General features: G+C 42.0%; 1 protein-coding gene across 1 annotated transcript in view; it reads right to left on the reverse strand.

The window, feature by feature from the left end:
* The window catches only part of LOC133448415 (plexin-A2-like), a 104397-nt gene that overhangs the window by 74827 nt on the left and 7648 nt on the right, over positions 1–21922 (reverse strand). The window contains exons 2-3 of the mRNA XM_061726918.1: positions 10996–12340; positions 7167–7349 (exon numbers count right to left, since the gene is read on the reverse strand). Coding sequence (XP_061582902.1) covers positions 7167–7349; positions 10996–12219 — 1407 coding nt within the window. The 5' untranslated portion in view covers positions 12220–12340. The remainder of the gene's footprint in view (positions 1–7166; positions 7350–10995; positions 12341–21922) is intronic.

Consider the following 21922-nt stretch of genomic DNA (forward strand, 5'->3'; position numbering starts at 1 on the left):
TTGACAGATTATGTAGATTGCTGCTACCTTGAGTGAGAAAACAATCAGATGATGAAGGCAGCGGATGATTATTCTAATGATTATTCAGAGGCAAAGCCTGTGGGTAATGCATAATGATTAAGCAGTGTTATACCACGACTACGTCGTATTAATGAAACCAAAAACACCTGGAAACTTGATTTGATGACTATAGATTGACTGGTTACTTCACTTCCAGCGATGCCAGAGAGATAAAAAGCATTTCCATTCCACTTTTGCGCCAAGTGGATAATCGAATCGCCTTAAAAACCACCCCCTGGAAGCGAAAATGGGTTTATTCGATATTTGGGAGTTTTTTTCAAATCAGTGCCGTTTCCATTGCAGGATTCCTTTTTTTTTTTCGATATTTGGTTTTGCACAAATCCAGAGGTAATGGAAACATAGCTATAATGTCCCAGAGGTGCTCTATTGGAAGTAGGTCAGGGAAGGATAGGGGCCTGTCACTGGTATCAATCACTTCATCCTCCAGGAACTGCATGCATGCTCTCACATGAAGCTGCAACAAGATTACCCACGATCCACTGCACCAGCATAGGGTCTGACACTAGGTACAGGGGTTTCATCCAAACATGTAATGGCAGTCAGGGTGCTGTTGTCTAGCCTGTAGAGGTCTGTGTGTCCCTCCATGGATATGTCTTCCCAATCCATCACTGCCCCACCATCCAAACAATCATGCTGAATGTGGTTACGGGGAGTATAACATTGTCCATAGATTCTCCAGATCCTTTCACATCCATCATAAGTGCTCAGGGTGAACCTGCTATCATCTGTGAAATAACAGGGCAGCAGTGGCAGACCTGCCAATTCTGCTGTTCAAAGACAAATGCCAATCATCAACTATGTCAGACAGTGAGCACAGGGGCCACAAGAGGATGCTGGGCTCCCAGGCCACCCTCGTGAAGTCTATTTCTGCTTGTTTGTTTCCAAGACGTCAACACCAGTGACCTGCTGGGAGTCATTTAGTTGGACTCTGGCAGTGCCCGTCCTGTTCATCCTTGCACAAAGGCGTATATACCAGTCCTTCTGATGGTTTAAGGACCTTCTATGCCCCTCTCCCGCTGTCTCAGAGTAACCATCTGTCTCCTGGAATCTCCTCCATGCTCATGCTGGCAGACACACCAAACGTTCAAGCAAGGACAAATATTGATGTGCCATACTGGAGAAGTTGAGCTACCTATGTAACCTCTATAGCAGGGGTATTCAACTAGATTCGGCCGGGGGCCACATCGGCAAAAGGACTGTATGGAGAGGGCCGCACAATTTGAAAATGTGGAGGTTTTCAAAATGTATTTTGCACTCAAAGACGAAGACTTATGTAAATATAATACATTTGTATTATACATTTGAATATATCTAGTTTACATATGAATTATGTATTAATTGTCTCCAGATTTAGTAATTGTGAATGTTAAATATAATATTCAGATAAAGAAATATTATTTTGAATGCAAGTTAATTTTGAACCCATGCATTGTGCAAACTTAATGAAATTGATATTGACCTACTTTTAATAACACACGCCATAATGACAAAGCACCACTTTCCACCAATATTTCCTTATTTGAATATTATATTAAGCATTGAGCACAACCATTTTAATCCATAGTAGCCAGTTATAAAAATATTATTTAAAAAAAAAAAAATATATATATATATATATATATATTTTTTTTTTTTTTTTTTTTTTTTTTTTTTCAACAAACACCCCCTTTTTTGAAATATGACCAGGGGCCACATAAAAGCTCCTGGCGGGCCGCATGTGGCCCGCGGGCCACCAATTGAATACCCCTGCTCTATAGGGTCCAGGTATAACCTCATGCTACCAGTAGTGACCTTAAGCGAAGGCACAACAAGTGAAAATGGTCAGGAAAGATGAGGAGGGGAAAAAAGGTCAGAAGTCTGCACCTGCCAGGCAGCCGGTCCTGTCAGGAGCTGCCACTAGTGCACCTTTTGTTAATTTCATCAACACCGAAGCACCTGACCCTGATTAACAACCCACTCTGATACTTTAATGACCAGATCAACATGCTGGAATTATATCAAATATGCAAAATCCAATCACTGAAGTGGTCATTGAAGTAAATTGTAATGTTAAAAGCAATTGAAAGCATAATCCAGGACGATGAAGTTAAAGAGGAGCCACGAGGTGCAGAATGGGATACCTTTCTTTATGATACAAAAGAAGTGGATTTACACGCCTGCGCTTAAGTTTTGTCCCAAGTATGGACAGAGATTTACATCGATTTGTGCCTGTCTAAAGGCTGAAGCACCAAATTTAAAGCTGCACGATGACTGTACATTTGTTCAGCTGCATAAAGTCCTAACATAATCACTATGATATACACGGCATTCCCAGTCATGCTAATTAGATCATTAATTGAGCTCATTATTGTGTTAATTTGTGTTAATGGATTAAGGATCATTATGAGATCAGTGGATGCGAAACAAACACAGCTGCAAATGATGCATCTCAGTGGTGTGTCGCCCTATCTCGTGGATAACAGATTAATGTTTTCATTATTTAGTATCGCGAATCGTTTCACAGAGGCAACGCAATTAGGGGCATTCCCCAAGTTTTACACATGACAATTTGTATATTTGTCATGTGGCGCTACCATGCCTGTCAAAATAGCTGCCGAATCTTGCTTGAGATGTTTAGAATCAGATTATTTGGTTAGGCTGGAGGGAGCTCTGAGAAATAAACCAGCTGTCACTGTGATGCCACCTTGGCTTGAGCCCAGAGTTTTCACATCTTCAGGCGACGCACTGGTTGTGTAGATCTAAAGAGATGAGCCTTTGTAAGACTGGGAAGGTCTAAAGAAAAGATTATATCAGGATGAATATCAGAAAGTGTAGATTTTGTATTTTTGTGCAATTCTTTTCATAGTCTGTCTCCCAGACAAAAGCTTTATAATATGAAACTGCAGTGTAATATTTCAAAGTATGAGGCTCATTTCCCTCAACTTTTCAATTTCAGTCATATGGCGTCAGGCAAAAGTTTGGGCACCTCACCGACAAAAATATACGTGTCTGTGATTAGATAAATTATCTCTATAACAATTAAACTGCTTTTGTTTTATAATTTGGAGAAAGAGAAAGTAGCATCCTACAAAAGTAGGATCATTCGATCCCTTTCATTCATCCATGGAATAATGTGATCCTTCCACGCGCTACGTCCGGCCAGAGAAGCCCCACCCTGTCTGGTGAAAAGAAGTGGCCTGCTCACTCCTCAGGTTAAGGAGGAGACCTGAGCTCAGTGCAGGGCCCTCCCGGGGTTGGTAGAGGATGGCAATGCCCAGGACTGACTTAGGTAGGAGCACTGGGTGATAAAATGGGGATAAAATCGGGATAAAAGTTAATAATAAAAAAAAAAACTAATAGTAATTTTTTATTTTCAATGTTTCCATGAACTACACTCACAAAATTAAATGATCCAGAATTCAGACCTTTATGGACCCTTATTAAAGCCTTCATAAACAATATACAGTATTTTAGGGACCTAAGCAGCAGCCTTGCTCTTTATTTTATTTATTTTTAAATTTTTTTATATTTTTATCCCCGTTTTTTTTCCCATTTTGTCACCCAGTGCTCCTACCTAAGGGCGCTTTCACACCTGTGGCCCGTTTGTTTTGTTCCGTTTCAGGGGCTGAATCGATACAGTTGTTCCGTTTCTCGTTCGTGGGGTTTGTGTTCACAAGGCAAACGTCTGTACCGTTTCAAAGCTGATAACAAATTCCATGCGCGAACCAGCTGCTGTCTGATTGGTCAAATGAACACGGAAAGAGTTTCCTCTTCCGCACCCCGGGATAAACAACAAGCCCCTTTCAGCGGGCTTGTTGTACACAGTACAACCGGCAGTAATTTGTGCTGTGCTGGGACGACATCTCGGCAGGTCCAATAGGAGAGAAGGTGGTGGAGGCTGCACCGACTCTTCTCCTTGCGCCGCGGTCGCACATACACAATGAATGGAGTTTTATCGGTTGCTGTGTGGATTACGTTCTCACTACAAATAAAAAAAATGAACCGTTTCAGGTCTCGAATGGAATCGGGCCGAGACCACCTCTCCTAGGTGATCTCGGATCGCTTGTTTTGTACCGTTTCAGAGCACGATTGCTGTGTTCACATATACCAAACGTTCCGATCTTGAGGGGGAAACGTTCCCTGTTCCGGAACAACTGCTTGAAACGGTACAGGTGTGAAAGCACCCTAAGTCAGTCCTGGACATTGCCATCCTCTACCAATCCCGGGAGGCCCTACACTGAGCTCAGGTCTCCTCCTTAACCTGAGGAGTGAGCAGCCGCTTCTTTTCACCAGACAGGGTGAGGATTCTCTGGCCGGACGTAGCGCGTGGAAGGATCACATTATCCCGGCCAGATCCTCCCCACCCCATCTGGCGCCCCGGTTGGCCAGAGGGGGCATGTATAGCCCAGGACTGTGTGCATGTTTTTGTGAGGGTAGCTCCCATTAGCTACCCAAGGGAACACGGGGAGAACATGCAAACTCCACACAGAAAGCCCGTTTCACCAACCCCACCCAGGGTGTGGGCGCTGAAGTCATGGGGGAACTAACACGCACTTCAGCGCCCACAGCGTCCCCGGCGGGAATTGAACCCAGGACCTTCTTGCTGTGAGACGGCTGCACTACCAGATGCAAAAGATTAAAGATTCTTGGCACTAGTGTCCTTTATTGAAAGCATTTGGACAAGACAAAGATAGAGGGAAAGAGATGGGGGAAGACACGCAGCCAAGACTGACAGGCCGGGACCCGAACCTGCGCTGCCTGCACGAGGGCAATAGCCTCTGCCAATGGCGCTTGCTCAATCCACTGAGCTATCCAGGGCCACGCTGCCTTGCGTTTTGAAAATTAAAATAATTGACATTCCCAAAGGAGGATGATGTTATGAGAAGCTGTAGTATATGGGTTTGTGTTCCTGCCAGCTTAACAGTGGAAAAAGTGCTCGAGGAATACGACAGTTAATTAAATACCAGCAAATACTGACAGCAAACCTCGCACTGTGTATAAGTAAATGTGAGAAAAAAAACAGCACGTCTTTTAAAACAGGCCTATTTTCTAAAAGATACCGTAAAATCCACAATGAACATCACAGTCGCCCCGATAACATGATCACTGAAAAACCACCAAGGCCCAGCAGACTGACCTCAAACAAAAGAGGTGAATAATCTCTGCTCTGGGAGGGATGCACAATAATCCAGCAAAACAAGAATTAAAAGAGCCGTAGTTGGCTACAAAAGCATTTTAAAGCTTTGAATATACTGTAGGACAGGGGTCAGCAACCCGCTGCTCTAGAGCCGCATGCGGCTCTTTAGCGCCGCCCTAGTGGCTCCTGGAGCTTTTTCAAAAAATGTTTGAAAATGGAAATAGATAGGGGAGGGAAATATATTTTTGTTTTCATCAAATGGTTCCTGTTGGACAAACATGACACAAACATTCTGAACGTTTTCCAATGCTGAAGAGTATCAGGTTCATGCAGGAGAAAAGATATTTGAGAGGGGAAGATTTTTTTTTATTGTGCACTTCGAGAAAAAAGTTTAAATGTCGAGAAAAAAGTAGAAATTTTGAGATTAATGTTGAAATATAATTTTGAGAAAAAAGTCAAAATGTCGAGAAAAAAGTCAAAATGTCGAGAAAAAAGTTGAAATGTCGATATTAATGTTGAAATACAATTTCAAGAAAAAAGTCGAAATTTTGCCTTTTTTCTCAACATTTCAACTTTTTTCTCGAAGTGCACATAAAACAAAATCTTCCCCTCTCAAATATTTTTTCCTGCATGGCCCTAATACTCTTCCGTAGAGGATTCAACGTTTCTTGGAGTGAATCATTTGCATTCGTTGCCTGAATGTTTGCTCTGTAGTGAGTTGTCCAATAACAAAAAGAGTCACGTGGAAAGACATTAGCTACATTTGCAGCCGAGGACTGAGTTCTAACTAATATAGATACATGCAGCATGTGTTTCCTTCATTCTAAGGCTTGTACATACAAGACTCATTTTTTGCGGCTCCAGACCTATTTGTTTTTTGTGTTTTTGGTCCAATGTGGCTCTTTCAACATTTTAGGTTGCTGACCCCTGCTGTAGGAGAAAGGGAAAAAGTGTCTACGCGGTTGTTAACCAGGTGGGTTGTTGAGGTTTCAGGCTAGTTCTATGGGGCCTCAGTAGTCTGTGTTTCCATTATCAGGAACGGCCCTGCAACACGGGTTTTCAGGAAAATCGATGGGACCGAAAGATGTCGCTGTCATGGGAGCCCCAAATAACTGCGGCATGTGGGGTGCTGTTGAATAGGTGCCAACTAGGTATGCTGTAGGCAGGGGAAGGAAGGCAGTGTGCTCTTCCTTTTTTCCTTTTCCTCTTTTTCATCATCTTGTTCTTTGGACACAACAGCTGAACGGAACGTGGAAGAGGTCGATCCTGTTACAGTCCAACGGTTCACCCCAGACCCCCACTTTTCTCCACAACATTAATTGGATTCTGAAACCACTACAACTCCAAATAAAAAGTAATTTCACATAAAAGACTGTGGCGACCGCAGAGGGTTTGATAATCACATGCTTAACAATTCACATCGAAGTGCCCAAACCTTTGCATTTTGTAACGTACGCACAATGACTAACTGCTTTGTTCCATTTCATTAAGTTCATTGTAAAGTGTTGGTTCCAGAGTTATTTCAATGTTCAACTTTGGAAAAGTCCTTGGAAGCTCAAGAACTTTTTCTCACTTGTTGCCAAATTTCTGTTTCTGAGTTCTTTTAATTTCGTATACGCTGTGATTACTTGATTGTTTCACTGAGACAAAGACATGGCTGTTAGTGAGAACAACATCAAACCCGGTTTAATCGCACAAATTGAAGAAGCAGGTGGTGATTCAAAGGTGTGAAACCAAAGCTACACTATGCATTGGAAATTAAAACCTAAAACGCGACAGTAAGGATACCAATACACCACACCAACATCAGCTTTGAGAAATCATTTTTGTTTTTGCAGAGGAAATGATACATCGAATATCTGATTTAATCTCTTGGGAATGAAAAATGCAAATGTCCAAATGATCCGTGTGGAAAAGAAGCTCGAAGCCTCTCATTTGTCAGTGTCTGCTAGCGTAATGCTGCCCTCACCTTCTTCAGCCGTCCACTCCTGGTGCCCAGAAAGACCACACTGTGTCCGTTGTAGGTGTAACAAGAGACGGAGGTCAGCCTGTCTCTGCTCTCGGTGAACACTGTCCGGCCCGACACCAGCTGGGAACCTCCCAGCGGTTGGTTTATATCCAGGCCGCAGAAGTGGTCGTCGATGGGGACAGGCTGTGGGACGAGAGGCAGGATGAGAAGGAGACGGCATTCAAAAAAGATAGATTCGTTTTTAAGAGAATTCGAGCAAGAAACCAGAATAGGAGGTGGGGGGGAAAGAAGAGCCGGGAAAGTGCAAAGCAGGAGAACTGAGGATGAGTAATATAAGCAGGGAGTTGGAGGCAATCAGAGTAAAGAGTACAAGTGAGACCACTGCAGATCACTGACTGAGATCACTGTAGACACATGCAAATATATGATGAGAATGTACGCTGACTTTCAGTAAGCCTAACAAGCATTAAGTGCACAGATTTCTGGTATAAAAATGTTACATCAAAAGGGTTTGAGCTTCTGGGCTTCTCAACAGGCCTCGGAGCAGGCAAATTTATGTAGCAGACTTAATTGTTAATGGCAAACATGAGGAACGCTGTGTATTTTGCGCCCATTTCTGTGATTTTTCAATAGCTTGATCTGACATCACACAAACTCACAGCATAAGAGATGTCAGGTTCTGATTAAGCATCAAAGAGAGCCGCATGCTTAGAAGTCCTACTGGATCTACTAACATGCACCTCCAGCCTTCACTAATTGCCTGTCACTTAGCATACAAAGCCACCTTTTAAGGGATTTTAATTTGGTATTTTCCATCACTTGCTTCATGTGCAGTTATTAACCCTTACTACGCTTCTTTCATCAAGTGATGTGCATGAGCTTTACTAAATGTGATCAAGTGGTGGAAGCTCATCATCACCCCACTCGACTCTTTTCCCCCTGTCCTCCGTCCTTGTAAATGAAAAGAAAATAACACAAATCTGAATATTTAAATGCTCCACTTAAGACTTTATTTTCTCCAATCCAAACATTTCCAGTTGTGAATATATTTTCAAGATCTTAAAATGAGCTAGACTTGTTAGATTGAGCTAATAATATCCTCGCTCATCTTCTACTGGCTCATTTCTTTTACAACTTTGTTTGCAGATTGTAAAATGATCTTTTTTTTAAAGTGTTACTAAAGCAGCAGAATAAAACTATTATGATTTTTAATTAGTTGTCAGTGTTAATCAGGACTTCAGAATCAGAATCTTTAGACCCCCTTTTCTGTTGATCTTACATACCGTAAGCTATTTAGTCACGAGTCAAAAGAAACACATAACCATATGACATCCCTGCATCAGAGACCAATCATGAGAAGTCAAAAGGGCTTTATAGATAAAACCTTTTGATTGACTGCACAGTCATAGTTGAATATCCCATTTTGATGTCTTCCTATCATCAGCATCTCAGTTGCTTTTAAGAATAACATTACGTCTTATTTATACGGTAGAATCAAAGCCCGACTCGGGAATCACAAGAGCAATTTGTGTGATGGATATCATTGTTTTCACGGTTTGCTTTCTACTTATTTCCATAGGAGTGTCTCATTATGCACAATTAAAGCTTTCACAAAGTCTCAGACTTGGACATTTACAAAAAGACCTTTTCTCAAGAACAAGAACAGGCCCTAGAGAGTTCAAGTACTGCTGACAGCGACAAGATAGTGGAAGAGAAGGAGTGAAAGGGGAGGAGGAGGAGGTGGGAGTCGGTGCCCAAACCTCTGAATGAAATCAAAGCTCCATACAAAACTCCTCTGATTAGCATTGTGGAATTAATGTCCTCCAGCTTTTCTCCTATAATAAGATCCTGAGATTTGAATGGTTTCTTCAGCATAGCACAGGATTCCTGCCTATCAGATACTGGATATCGTTCCTCAGCAGCATGGAGGATCCATAAATTAGCCTAAACACAGTCATGTGGAAAAAAGTAGACCCTCTCCTAAATCTAAGGCTTTACTCATCACAATATAATAAAAATGTATATGGTCCCTAACGGGTCTTAGATTAGATAAATACAACTCCAGACAAACAACAACACATAACTAATTGAACTGTACTATTAATTAAGAGATACTACGTCAAAATGAAAAGCAGCCTGTGGAAAAACTTTATTTTAGGGCCAATATAAGCGTATCACTGCATGCAACTGGTTAACTGATCATCTGCAAGCGTGAGCACTTCTATAACGGCAGACTTTTTGAAACTTCAATGGTCTGGAGTCCTCAGGTGTGTTAACACAATGCCATTCAGGAAAGACATCAACAAATGAGCCTCAAAAAGCAATTGTTGAAGTCCTTACGTGTGGGGAGGGATCTAAGACCATTTACGAACAATCTGGAGTCTCACTCTGCAAAGTAAACGATTATAAGGGAGACATTAATCACAATGGTTACCATACTTTCCATGAGTGCATCATCCAGCAATTTTTGCATCGTGTCGGACCATGTAAGGCTCAGGGACCATGTAAGGCTTAGCATCTTATGATCTGAAAAAGACTGCACTAGTATGGCTGACATTTAATTAATAGTATGGTTTGTTTGGCAAGGTTGCCAGAATGAATAAAATGCCAGCATTGCTTTTGGCAGTTTGATGGCAGCAGCATAAAACTGTCCTTCAGAAAAAGAAACAATAGTGGAGACGAGCGGCCATCATGCACAGCAGCATGTTTGGTGAAAATATGCACACGGCATTTCAGTAAGAACACCTTACACCAACAGTCGAGCAAGTATTCTACAGTTAAACATGAGGCCATCTGTTCTGTTACTACACCCTGAGCGGAACTGCATCATTCAGGAGGTCAAAATGTTTAACAGAAGGGAGTAAAGGAATCAAGGTGTTTCAGAGAGTCTGTCAAAGGGGGACAAAACTGCCACAGTGATGTGGGGGTGTGATAGCTTTGTTTTTTTTCATTTTCATTTCATTTTTATTTATTCCATATCATGGAAATAGTTCACATATGTTCCATTCCATGATGGAAAAGGGGCAAGAAGAAGAAAGCCTTATATACCAAGCCCCTTTCTCAAAAAAAATAAAACAATTCATATGAAGATGGTATGTCCGTCTGTTCAACAATCACTACTTATATAATACCAAAAAAAAAGAAATAATGAAAAAACAAAACAAAAAAATAAGAAAACATACACAATAACTCACCAACAATATAAAAACAAAAACAACAAAATATATTTTACCCGTTAAATTCATATTGTCTAATTGTGTGGTCTTTATACAATTTCTTGAACTGTTATCAGTGAAATCAGTTGTTAAGGAGTTCCATAATTTTACACCACATACTGAAATACACATTTGTTTTAAAGTGGTGCGTGCAAACCGATGTTTAAAATCAAATTTCCTCCTATGGTTCTTATCTTCTGAACTAAACACAAAAAAACGTTGTATATTTTCAGGCAATATTCTGCTTTTTGCCTTGAACATAACCAATAAAGTCTGTAACTCAATAATATCTTTAAGTTTAATTAATCCTGCTTTGATAAAAAGTCCATTGGTGTGTTCTCTTGCCTCCTTTTTGTTCAAGATATGATTACTTCAATTTATCGCTGATAAGATGATTCTACAAGATACTGAGTCATGGAATTTTTGTTTATTTTAATTTAAATTAATAATGGCAGCGTATCGTACAATGTGTCTTTTAATGTATCTTATGGAGCAGATTTTTAGATTTTCCTCTCATGTCTCCATCATCAAGAACTTTAACGGGGTGTTTTCTTCATTCTTATTACTGTATAGCTCTGTTATGCGGTGACTGCATCTGATTTCTGTCCACTTACCGCCTTGGTGCACTGCACATCCTTTCCCAGCAGCCAGTGCAGCTCCAGGTTTCCTTCTCCTTGATAGCAGGACTGCAGCCGCTCCTTAATTCGTGTGTTTATGTCTCGGATGGTGAAGACGCAGAGGGCGGAGTGATCCGGAGGGTCGTGATACTGCTTCTGTCCCTTGGAGAACACGGCGAACAGCACGTCCTCCTGAGCGCTGATGTTGAGCGACTTAGCCAGCACCCTGCCAGCCTTGGACAGGTAGGCCGCCTGCAGCAGACGGTATTCTTCTCCTCTGTGCACGCAGCCCATGGGCAGGGACACGTACGAGTGGAACTTCTTGTCACCTTTGCAGAGGCGGATGATGCGAGATGTGTAAAAAAGGTCGCCGGGCGTCCCACCTGCAGGCATCCCGTTCTCCGGGGTATCCGGCTGGACCGTCATGAAGTAGACGAAGCCCCCGCTGGAGAAGCCGTAGATGTAGTAGATGTCAAAGTGCGGGACGAGAGCCAGTGTGTCCGAGGGGATTTTTATGAGGGATGAAACAAAGTCTGTGTGAAGCTCGTAGTCCAGCATCGCAGAGGATTCTGGGTCACGAGGTAACTTGCGGCTAGAGATAGTTGGAAAGTAATCCTGTTTGCCGCCGACAGCTGTACCGATGTACAAGGTGGCATCCTGGCCCTGAGAGGGGACGACCACCCCGTACATCGTCCCAGTCTGGTTGTCACTGGAGAGATAGTGCTCTTTCTTATGCGTGGGCTCCACAAGGATGAACAAGTCGTTCAGCCTCATGAGCTTGCAGACGCCCTGATAGAGACTGCCACAGGCCAGCAGCCGGTTGTTGGAGTAGTCGATGAGCAACAGTTTGTTAACATTGTCAGTGGAGACCAGAGGCTCAGAACAGGGCTGAACAATCAATGGGGGATAACACGCCTTGTTGTCATACTCCGGCCCCGTATCGTGAGACACCAGGAGGGTGAGATTAGCAGACAACTTGTAGATTCGGTTGACAGCTCCCACGTATAGAGCCCCGGTGGACTGATGCACTGTCAGGTGGTTCAGCAGCCACTCCCTCCTCTCCGACTGGAAAGTGTTCATAGTCTGTCCAAAAGTCATCTTTTGATTCACAGTGATTAGAGTCAATAGCCACAGGACCAGGGGCCATGACACGGCCTTTAGAGGGCAGTGACCTTTAGCGAGGCTGCAATAAGTCCGTCCTTTGTAAGAGTGCATCCCCATCCCAACAGGGCTCCAGACGAATACAGAGCTCAGACAAATGGGAGCGCGTGTCAGCCAGGAGCAAGATTACGCCAAAAAAAAGATGAGCTGAAGTATGATCTCCTTAGGTGATCTCCTCATTCTGGAAAAAAAAGAGAAACATAACCTTTTAAATAAAAAACAACAGGCTTTCTTTGTTCTGCATGTCTGTTTAGTGAAACAATCAAAGAAACAACCAATCATACGTGTCAGTCTCCCCATGTTCACTAACCTGAAAGATGGCCCCTGTTCGACAAGGGAGGTTCATTATATTTGCTTCTTTGTGTCAACGCTTTGTTCAAGTGGTAGGCTGGATAGTTATCTTTTACAAAGTAGCTGTGGATTCTTCTGTTAGTGTGGCCAATTAAATGATCCAAATGTATTAATTATGCAGCCATACTTTGGGCTCCCTGTTTTCCCTTGTCCCATCTGCCTTGTTCATTTAAATGGTTGAGTCCAGGAGGAATTAATCACTCTCCACTGCGGCGTATTCCTACATTAATCAGGCTTTTTCCAGGGATGGCAGGGAGTCAGTCATTAGAGATTCGGAGCCAGACAGAATCAACTCTCACACTTCCTTGTTTAATTTCATTAGCATATTTTGTGTGGATATAAAGCCGCGTCTATCAAATTTATGATGGAAGGATGGATGACAGTGGGATGTTTAATGGATTACTGTTATTAGCATCTTTCCTTTTCTTCAACGTTACTTTTATCAACGTTGATGATGGTGTTTTTTACGACGGAGTATTAGGGCCAAACCAAGACAAAAAAAAGGAAATTACGAGAATAAAGTCATAATAATATGAGAATAAAGTCGTAATATTTTGAGAATAAAGTCGTAATATTTTGAGAATAAAGTCGTAATATTACGAGAATAAAGTCGTAATATTAAATATATTATAAATATATAAATATAACTTCACAAGATGCTCAATATTCCTAATTTTAACACAGGGAGAAGACTGCTCTTCCTGTTAAGATTTCTCATAAATGATATTTTCATAATATTACCACTTTATTCTCATAAATTACGACTTTAATCTCGTAATGTTACGACTTTATTCTCGTAATGTTACTTTATTCTATTACGACTTTATTCTCGTAATATTACGACTTTATTCTCGTAATTTTACGACTTTATTCTCGTAATGTTACGACTTTATTCTATTACGACTTTATTCTCGTAATGTTACGACTTTATTCTCGTAATGTTACGACTTTATTCTCGTAATATTACGACTTTATTCTCGTAATGTTACGACTTTATTCTCGTAATTTCCTTTTTTTTTTGTCTTGGTTTGGCCCTAATACTCCGTCGTAGTTTTTGATGTGTTTGTGAATGTGTTTTTTTAACAAAGAAAAACAGGTTTTTTACCTAAAAATGCAGACAGATGTTTAGTTCAGCTGTTTAAAGAAAACAATACAGCCACATCAAGGTCTTGAGCCTCGAGAAGCTTCCCCAAACTGGTTTCAAAGGTTGTTTGTGCCCTTTGTTGTCTCCATTACAACAGAAGCAGTTTCACACTCTTTTAGCATTTCCTTTCAAACAACCCGTCTGACTTAAAAAGCGTCTAAATTTCCTGCCAAACCCACAGAAGTCTTCACCTCAAAAAGCAACTGTCCGTTCTTGGCTGGCGCCGACATAAACAGCGTTTTTCTCAGCGAGACTTCCCGGTGTAAGTAAAGGTTAAATGAAGACAGCCATGTCAGATCCTAATGCGGGGTGGGGCCACGATGCGCTGGGTGCTCTCTATCGGCTGACTAACAGGATGTCCGGATGAGTTGAGCTGCAGCCAGGACTGATAGGGAGCCGGTTGGGCCGTCTCCAGCTACGCTCAAGCACCTCCTGTCCATCTGTCCCCACTGCGCTCACAAAGGGGAACAAGTCACTCCAGTGTCTCGACCTACTCTGCTCAATTTGGCAGGCTCAGTGTGAGCAGCTCCACCAGTAATTGGCCACCGAAGAAAAATATCCGTCAGACTGTATTGCTGAATGTAAATTTGAATTTCTTTTTCTGTTATTTTTTTGGCGAAAGGGGATTGTATTTTGGGAGGGGGGGAGCACATGATGTCTGAAGTGACTACCGACTCAAAAACTTTAATATCACCTTCACTTTGTCGGGGCCCTAAAACCTTTACAATCTGTCATTGAACAAAGAAATTCAGATATATAGTGGGTAGGGACGGGCGGTATGGACTAAAAAATTTATCACGATAATTTCTGGCATTTATCCCGATAACGATTAAAATGACGATAAAAAAAAATACCAATTCAACTCCCCTTTTTTAACTATAAATCTATCACCACATTCAGTCTGGAGCCCCCAAAACACTGCTCTAAAAGAAAACTAAATGCTACTAAACTACACCAATTAAATTGAATTAACACCATCAATGGGAATTTTTCTTTCTTTCTTTCTTTCTTTCTTTCTTTCTTTCTTTCTTTCTTTCTTTCTTTCTTTCTTTCTTTCTTTCTTTCTTTCTTTCTTTCTTTCTTTCTTTCTTTCTTTCTTTCAGGCTCATTTCTTTCTTTCTTTCTTTCTTTCTTTCAGGCTCATTTCTTTCTTTCAGGCTCATATCTTTCTTTCTTTCTTTCTTTCTGGCTCATATCTTTCTTTCTTTCTTTCTTTCTTTCTTTCAGGCTCATATCTTTCTTTCTTTCTGGCTCATTTCCTTCCTTCCTTCCTTCCTTCCTTCCTTCCTTCCTTCCTTCCTTCCTTCCTTCCTTCCTTCCTTCCTTCCTTCCTTCCTTCCTTCCTTCCTTCCTTCACGTACATTGTGCGTCAATTTAACGCAGAACCATAAATCAGCTTTACACAAAAACGTCATCAACAGGAATTTATCGTTTTTACCGCGAGATGACAAATTCTTACCGTGGGGAATTTTTTTGACGGTATATCGTGAACGGAAAAATATCGCCCATCCCTAATAGTGGGTACTGTCACGTCAGAGCCATATGGTGGATACGGCTCACCTCCCAGGAGAGAGGGTTGAGTTAAGACGGTAACACCACCCTCTTAGACCAACTATGCAGAGAAATAAAACTAAAAAGCTCTGCTCTCTTCTGTAACTATCTTTGGTTTCTGAACACAGCAACTAAAAGTTTCGCTAAAATTTAGAATTAAATCCAGGATTAAACTTGTATATAAAGGCTGTGGTTGCTCAGTGGCCTGAGCCGGTGCTATTTACAGCCCTTGTGCTGGCAGAGCAGGTTCAGGTCCCGGCGTGTCTTCCCCTCTCTCTCTACACTCATTTCCTGTCCACTTACTTTCAATAAAGCACTAGTGTCATAAAATCTTTTTTTTTTTTTAACTATTGGCGCTTTTCCACTAGTACTTACTCAGCCCGACTCGGCTCGTCATGCCTCTACCCGTTTTGTCCCCGTTTGTTTTTCCACAGCCAGGTGAGAAGTGGGCGGGTTGGGGTGAAGCTGTGGTGACGTACTGGATTGCGCAACCGCTTTGTTCATGTCGGCGCTGATCAGAAATCAGGTGGAGCCGCGAGCGGCTGAGAGTAAAACAGCCCGTCTACATCCCTTTTTTAATTCTCTCCTCAGCCACCAGGTTTATGAACATCGACGTTTTGCGCTTTATAATAAAATCGCCGCGAGTCGCGCTCGCGCTGACTCCCGCTTCCTGATTCAAACGTCTGACGGCCCCGCCCCCCGACCAATCAGTGGCGCGGAGGGTGGTGACGTCAGAAATAGTCCCGGCTCAGCCCCGATAGAACCTCGCCAGAATGGTTACAGAAAAACTATCGGCTTGGAGCGGCTCTACCCGTCTCAGCCCCTAGTGCAAAAGCGCAAGACGGGGCCGTCGCGGGTAGAACCGAGCTGAGGCGGGACAAGTGCAAAAGGGCCATTAGAACCTCGGCAGAATGGTTACAGAAAAAGTATCTGCTTGGCGCGGCTCGGCCCGCCTTGGCCCGTAGTGGAAAAGCGCAAGACGGGGGCATGGCGGGTAGAAGCGAGCTGAGGTGGTACTAGTGGAAAAGGGCCATATATGATTAAAGAAAATGGTGTGAACTCCAAAGAACTGTTGTTGGCTGAAGGTTAAACCCATGGTTAACCAGCTCAAGGTTAGCTTGCTGTGTCCTCCAAAAATGTCACATCTACCTCTAGAGGTAGATACAGATAACTTTAAAAAAAAGTTTAAGTCATTTATTAAACACAAGGAGACATGTAGGCTATCTCACCCTACATAGTAATTTAGTTACTATTTAAAGAGCAGCAGTTATTCACCAGGATCATTACACAGTGCCCAAACAGACACTTTTGTAGCTTTTGGTGGTGTTAATTTTAGCCTCGTGCTTATATACCTATTTATAAATATATAATAAAGCACTGCCAGTATTAACTGAGGTTTTAGCCCTGTTTTTATCAGCGTCTTGTTTTGTTTCAAAATGAGATATTTTCCCAGTAACGCGGCGGTTTGCGTTGGTGGCAAAGTTCTCGACCCAAGAGCTTCAGCCAGCCTTGCTGTGTCTGTTTACCTATCCTAAAATGGTACATTTGGGGAGATACCTACATGGCTAAAGTACACCACTGTGTTGCTCAGAACCGCCCATTGCAGAAACTGATATTACGAGACTGGACGGACCAAAGCTCATCACTTACCACGCTTACTCGGTAGACATCTCGCCAGCCAAGTACAAAGTCATCATTTTTGTGATATGACTTATTTCTTTTGACTCTCATGCTGTTTCTAAGTTATTTTGGGATAGTTGAACCTACAATCATACACATTACCTCTTTAAAGTGTCAATGCATGTCAATATTGTTCATTCAAGCAGAATCCAGACTAAGCGATGAAATCAGCTCACTTTTAAACATTTCAATAATGACAAGATCCAATAGATGCCCCTTATATATCACAGTAAATAAACATTAGTTTTGTGCCTGATATGAAATCAAATAGTTTCATGTGGACTGCATTGACTGTCTAGAGTTAATGTTGTTACCGTTTCATACTTCAGCTGCACCCACGACTGGTGCAACATTGAAATCATGTTCAACTTGGAGCGCAGCTGTGGGTTAAAACCGAGCTGCTGTTCTTTAGGAAGTATTATTGTGTTACAGCAGCTAAGTTAGCCACATGTTAACCAGCAGTGCATTTACCAAACAGCTCTAATTAGCTCTCTAAAGGTTGGGATTTGGCAGAAAGGGCTGGCTTTAATATTAACAAAACATCTGTTTTGGGTAAATCATTGTTAAGCAAAGTCCTGCAGAAAATTACTCAAACCATGAATCCCTTAACTGGTTTAGCTTTTTTTCTCATTTTTTCAGAGCGCTTACAGGGATAGTAGTGACATTCATCCATTTTCATGACCTCCTTTTAAGATAAAATCTAAATTATTTACTCGATTCATGTGCTGGTCTGTAGTAGAGCAAGAAGAACTGATGGTCATGAGACACCTTTGCCTTCTGGCGTGCAAACCTTTCTCCAAATATTTGTTCTGCTTTCTGAGGCGTTTTATATAATAAAATGGAAATAGTTGCCTGGAAAAGGACTGTTTTGATCATAAACATCTGACCTAGACCTTGGTGCTTATTCTGTAGCCACCAATAAAGAAGAAAATGTCTTTAGGTTTTTGTCTTTAGTGTCTGGACTATGTCTGCTCTAGATTGTCTAACAGAATCATGTCATTTAGATGTTTGTTTCTTGTTTAAAGGATACAACAAAGTCCCAGGTCAAAACCTTTGGTCTTGTTTGTAATATGAACTTATCCAGGCCTCAAGCGATGTCCTTTCTTCAAAAATAATTAAGACTGCACTCTTGAGGCCCAACAGAAAATAGCAGACCGAATGATATTTGCAGAGCGAGGATTGAGTGTGGGATGACCTTAAATAGCAGCCACCAGCAGTGCCACCCAGAGGTTAATTTAGTGTTGAGAATCTCCTTCTCAAATCCTCAGATGTGTAACAAAACAGGGCCGAGAACATGAGCATGAGCTGGCCAGACATGCGGGGAAGCAGCAGCCTCATCATTTCATCCATTTCTGTTCTGCCAGCTTTGGTCACGTCTAAGGCATGCAGTCATGCTGCTCAGTGTTTACCCCGAATTACAGAGACAGCTCTTCGCCCCGCTCAGTCCTCCCTGCTGAATTCTCCGCCTCACCACTCTCAGACACGCTCCGGCCCAGACGTGACTCATTCACACTCACACACGGGAACATGGTTTGCCGAAGCCTCTGGGGCTGCGGGCTTTCAGCGGGCACCGATCACAATGCAGAAGGGGAGAGAAGCCAGCCCCTTCTTCTCCACATCACCCTTTGGCCTGGATCCAGATTTGTAGAACCAAATCCATCCCTTAGATTTAACTTTAGTCGTGCTCAAATGCCGTCACGCCTTCCGCGCCAACATGCTCGCCATGATTCATGGGACAGGATGGGTGCTTACTTATTACCGTACTTATTTACGCCGTCTGCCTTCAGAGATGAATGTACTGTAAATGCTGCGACCTTTATTTTGTTTGCACTTTTTTATGGCAAAGTTCATTCAGAGTATCTGATCGCATTTGATTTGTTTCCCCCTCATATACTCTGTATATATGTATGTTGTGATAAAGTCCTTTATTTTCTGTAATGCAAAAATGTCATACATTCTGGGTTCATTACAAATCAACTGAAATATTGCAAGCCTTTTATTATTTTAATATTGCTGATCATGGCTTACAGCTTAAGAAAACTCATATATCCTATCTCAAAAAATGTGAATATTCTGGGAATCTTAATCTTAAACTGCAAGCCATAATCAGCAATATTAAAATAATAAAAGGCTTGCAATATTTCAGTTGATTTGTAATGAATCCAGAATGTATGACATTTTTGTTTTTTTAAATTGCATTACAGAAAATAAAGAACTTTATCACAATATTCTAATTTTCTGAGACAGTCATGTATGTATGTATGTATATGTTTATACATGTGTGCATATGTATATACAGTAAGGAACAGTTTAAATTGGTAGTGCAGACATCAGTGCCTGCAAATTGAAATAATAGCATGTATATACATATTTGTCATATCTGTTGCAGTGCAGGTGAGTGAGTTGATATCAGACGTGTTTATAAAGCTTGTGTTCAATCCCAAGTGATCAACAGAACCAAACTTTAAAATGAGATTGTCTGCATTTGACCAACACAGAGTTGAGGTTTGTTTTGTTTGTGTTTTGGAGCATAGATTTGTGTGAGATTGAGAACAGCGCCGACAGACTGTGCCACGATCTTTGTAAAGGTCAGAAGATAGATCTCTTCCCTCACACTTAGTCAACAATAGGACTCGTTGTGAGTGGCATCAGAGGTGATAAAAACATTTATTTTTTTTTGTGTTGTTTTTATGATCTAGATTTATTACACTGCACAAAAGGCAATAGCAGTATAAATCCATGGGGGTGGAAAGATTTCTGAACTACAATAGTCATAACAGCTTCTGTCCTGGTGATTAGAATCGGGCTGTGCAGAAACATACAGGGCTTTTGTGCATGTAGTTCTGTGGAGGCACTGCCACTAGGAGAAGTTTAGAAAGTTTTCGTCTTGATAGCCTTTTATATTTGAAGACCATAATAAAAATAAAAAACAGTTATGCTGCAGTATTTCTGAACAATGCTTGCATTTATAGTCCGTAAACTCACATGGGATACTTTTGTCTGTGGTAGGCGAGTCAGCGGGGGGAAGGGACCAGTGTTGAAATACGTTACACATGAATGGGCTGGGAGGGCGCCAGTCGCAACAGAACTTGACTTCCAAATGAATAAATGAAGGCAATTAGTAGATCTGTTTACACTGTTGTGGAGACAGAAGTAGGTCAAATGTGGTAGACAGAAGAGAGGAGGGAGCCAGCAAGCCAGAGCCAGGGGCTATCACTCGTACCTACAGTGATGAGTCGAGGAATTGGGACATGAATATGCTGTCTTTATTAATGATGACTTTTAAATGAATGTCATATTGAATCACAAGGGACCGGTGGGGATTATTAGGGAAAAAAAAACAGCACTTTCTTTCCTGATCAGTCCATCGTGTTTCATCCACGGCTGCCTCGTGGAGTGAAGGCCCAGGGCGATGCGCTCCGCCTTCATAATTCCCATCACAGAAACACAGACTGAGGCCTCAGAAGGCGTAATGTGCAGCATGGATACCTACAGTGCAGACACCCAGAGGATATGTTCACTTTGATGCCACAGAGTGGGATTTTATGACAGCCAGCCTGAAGTAAATGATCATCATTTTGTTGTACAATGTAAATTCAAACAGCCTCGCTTTCCCCTCCAGACATGTCTCTGACAGAGTCAAAAAAAAATAATCTTACAACCAGTGTTCAGATTAACGATGCCGATACATTGGGATTCTGCGCCAGACAGTTGTCGTGAACTCATTTGCTTTTGTGAGCCGCTCTTCTGGCCCGACCGTGTGCCCCGGCATTATTTTATGTCAGTAAACATGACCCATAACTGCCTTTTCTCCACGCTTGTTGTTTAGTTTATTGGTCGGCGCAGATATTGCAGGCTTTAGGGCTCTCTAGCCAGCCACTAATCTTGATGGTAGAGTAGTGGGGGGATGTCTGCAGGGAACAGTAAAAAAGCACTATGTCACTGCAACACGCTCAGCCTTATATTAACTGCAGGATGCAGCAGGGAACCTGGACGGAGGTAAATGCGACATAGGGGACCAATTCCAACACATCACCACAACACTGCTAGCAGCCTGCAGCGCTGCAATCCACACCATTATCTCGGGGCCATGCATTAAACATGCAGATACTTTGCTATATATGAAATTACCATTAAGAGCAGGAGCACCAGATGAAGGGCATTGCTGCTACTGTTGGATTTACAGTTACTATGCTCACGCTTGTCTCCTCCCTTCCTTCTCTTCCGCTTTCTCGTCCATAAATTTTATCGTGGGCCTTTTCCTGGTTAATGGTGACCTCAAACTGGCTCATCCCAACTGCCGGAGCCTTAGCATTGCATATATGATGAGTGTAGAGGGGAAAGTCAGAGTGACCTCCAGCGCTGTGATGAAAACCCATGCAGTTCAAGTGCAATAGAGGGTCTTCCATAATTCAGTGATTGCAGAAGAAGACAGAGCAAGCTGGGTTTCCGTTGGAGCTAGACAACACGTGCGCTCAGTTCTCTGTCCAGTTCCCTTCCTCCTTTGTGCTTTTCAGTTGCAAGAAGAGGAGGATGGATTAAACTGGGGAGCCCCGTCAGGGTTTGTTGTAATGACTGGACATTGTAATTGAAGGAGGGGAAAAAAAGCATGTGAGGGATATAAATGTAAGACTACTCAATAGCCTTGAGACAAATACAGAAAAGCTCACTCGCTGTAAGCAGTTTGATTTTGCTCAGTAACTCCCAGCTTGGTATTCATCCTCCAGAATGGCTGTTTATTGTCTTCTGCCCTTTTTCTGTCTCGCTCTTTTCTTGTCTGTGTTTTGTCTCTGTACAGCAAGGCTTTACTTCCTTAGACTGATTCACTTACAGATACACAAGGCCATATTGCTTTTGCATGCATAAATCACGGGGATGTGATGGAAAGAAATACATTACATTAGACTGATACAAGATCCTAGCAAGTGTTTTAATAAACAATATATATATATCTATCAAAAACAGAAAAACAGGGCATCCATGTGAAGCCGTGAAACTCATATGTCCATAATTTTCACGCCACTGCACACAAAAATC

Source organism: Cololabis saira, chromosome 8 (assembly GCF_033807715.1).
Source record: "Cololabis saira isolate AMF1-May2022 chromosome 8, fColSai1.1, whole genome shotgun sequence".
NCBI classification, from domain to species: domain Eukaryota; kingdom Metazoa; phylum Chordata; class Actinopteri; order Beloniformes; family Belonidae; genus Cololabis; species Cololabis saira.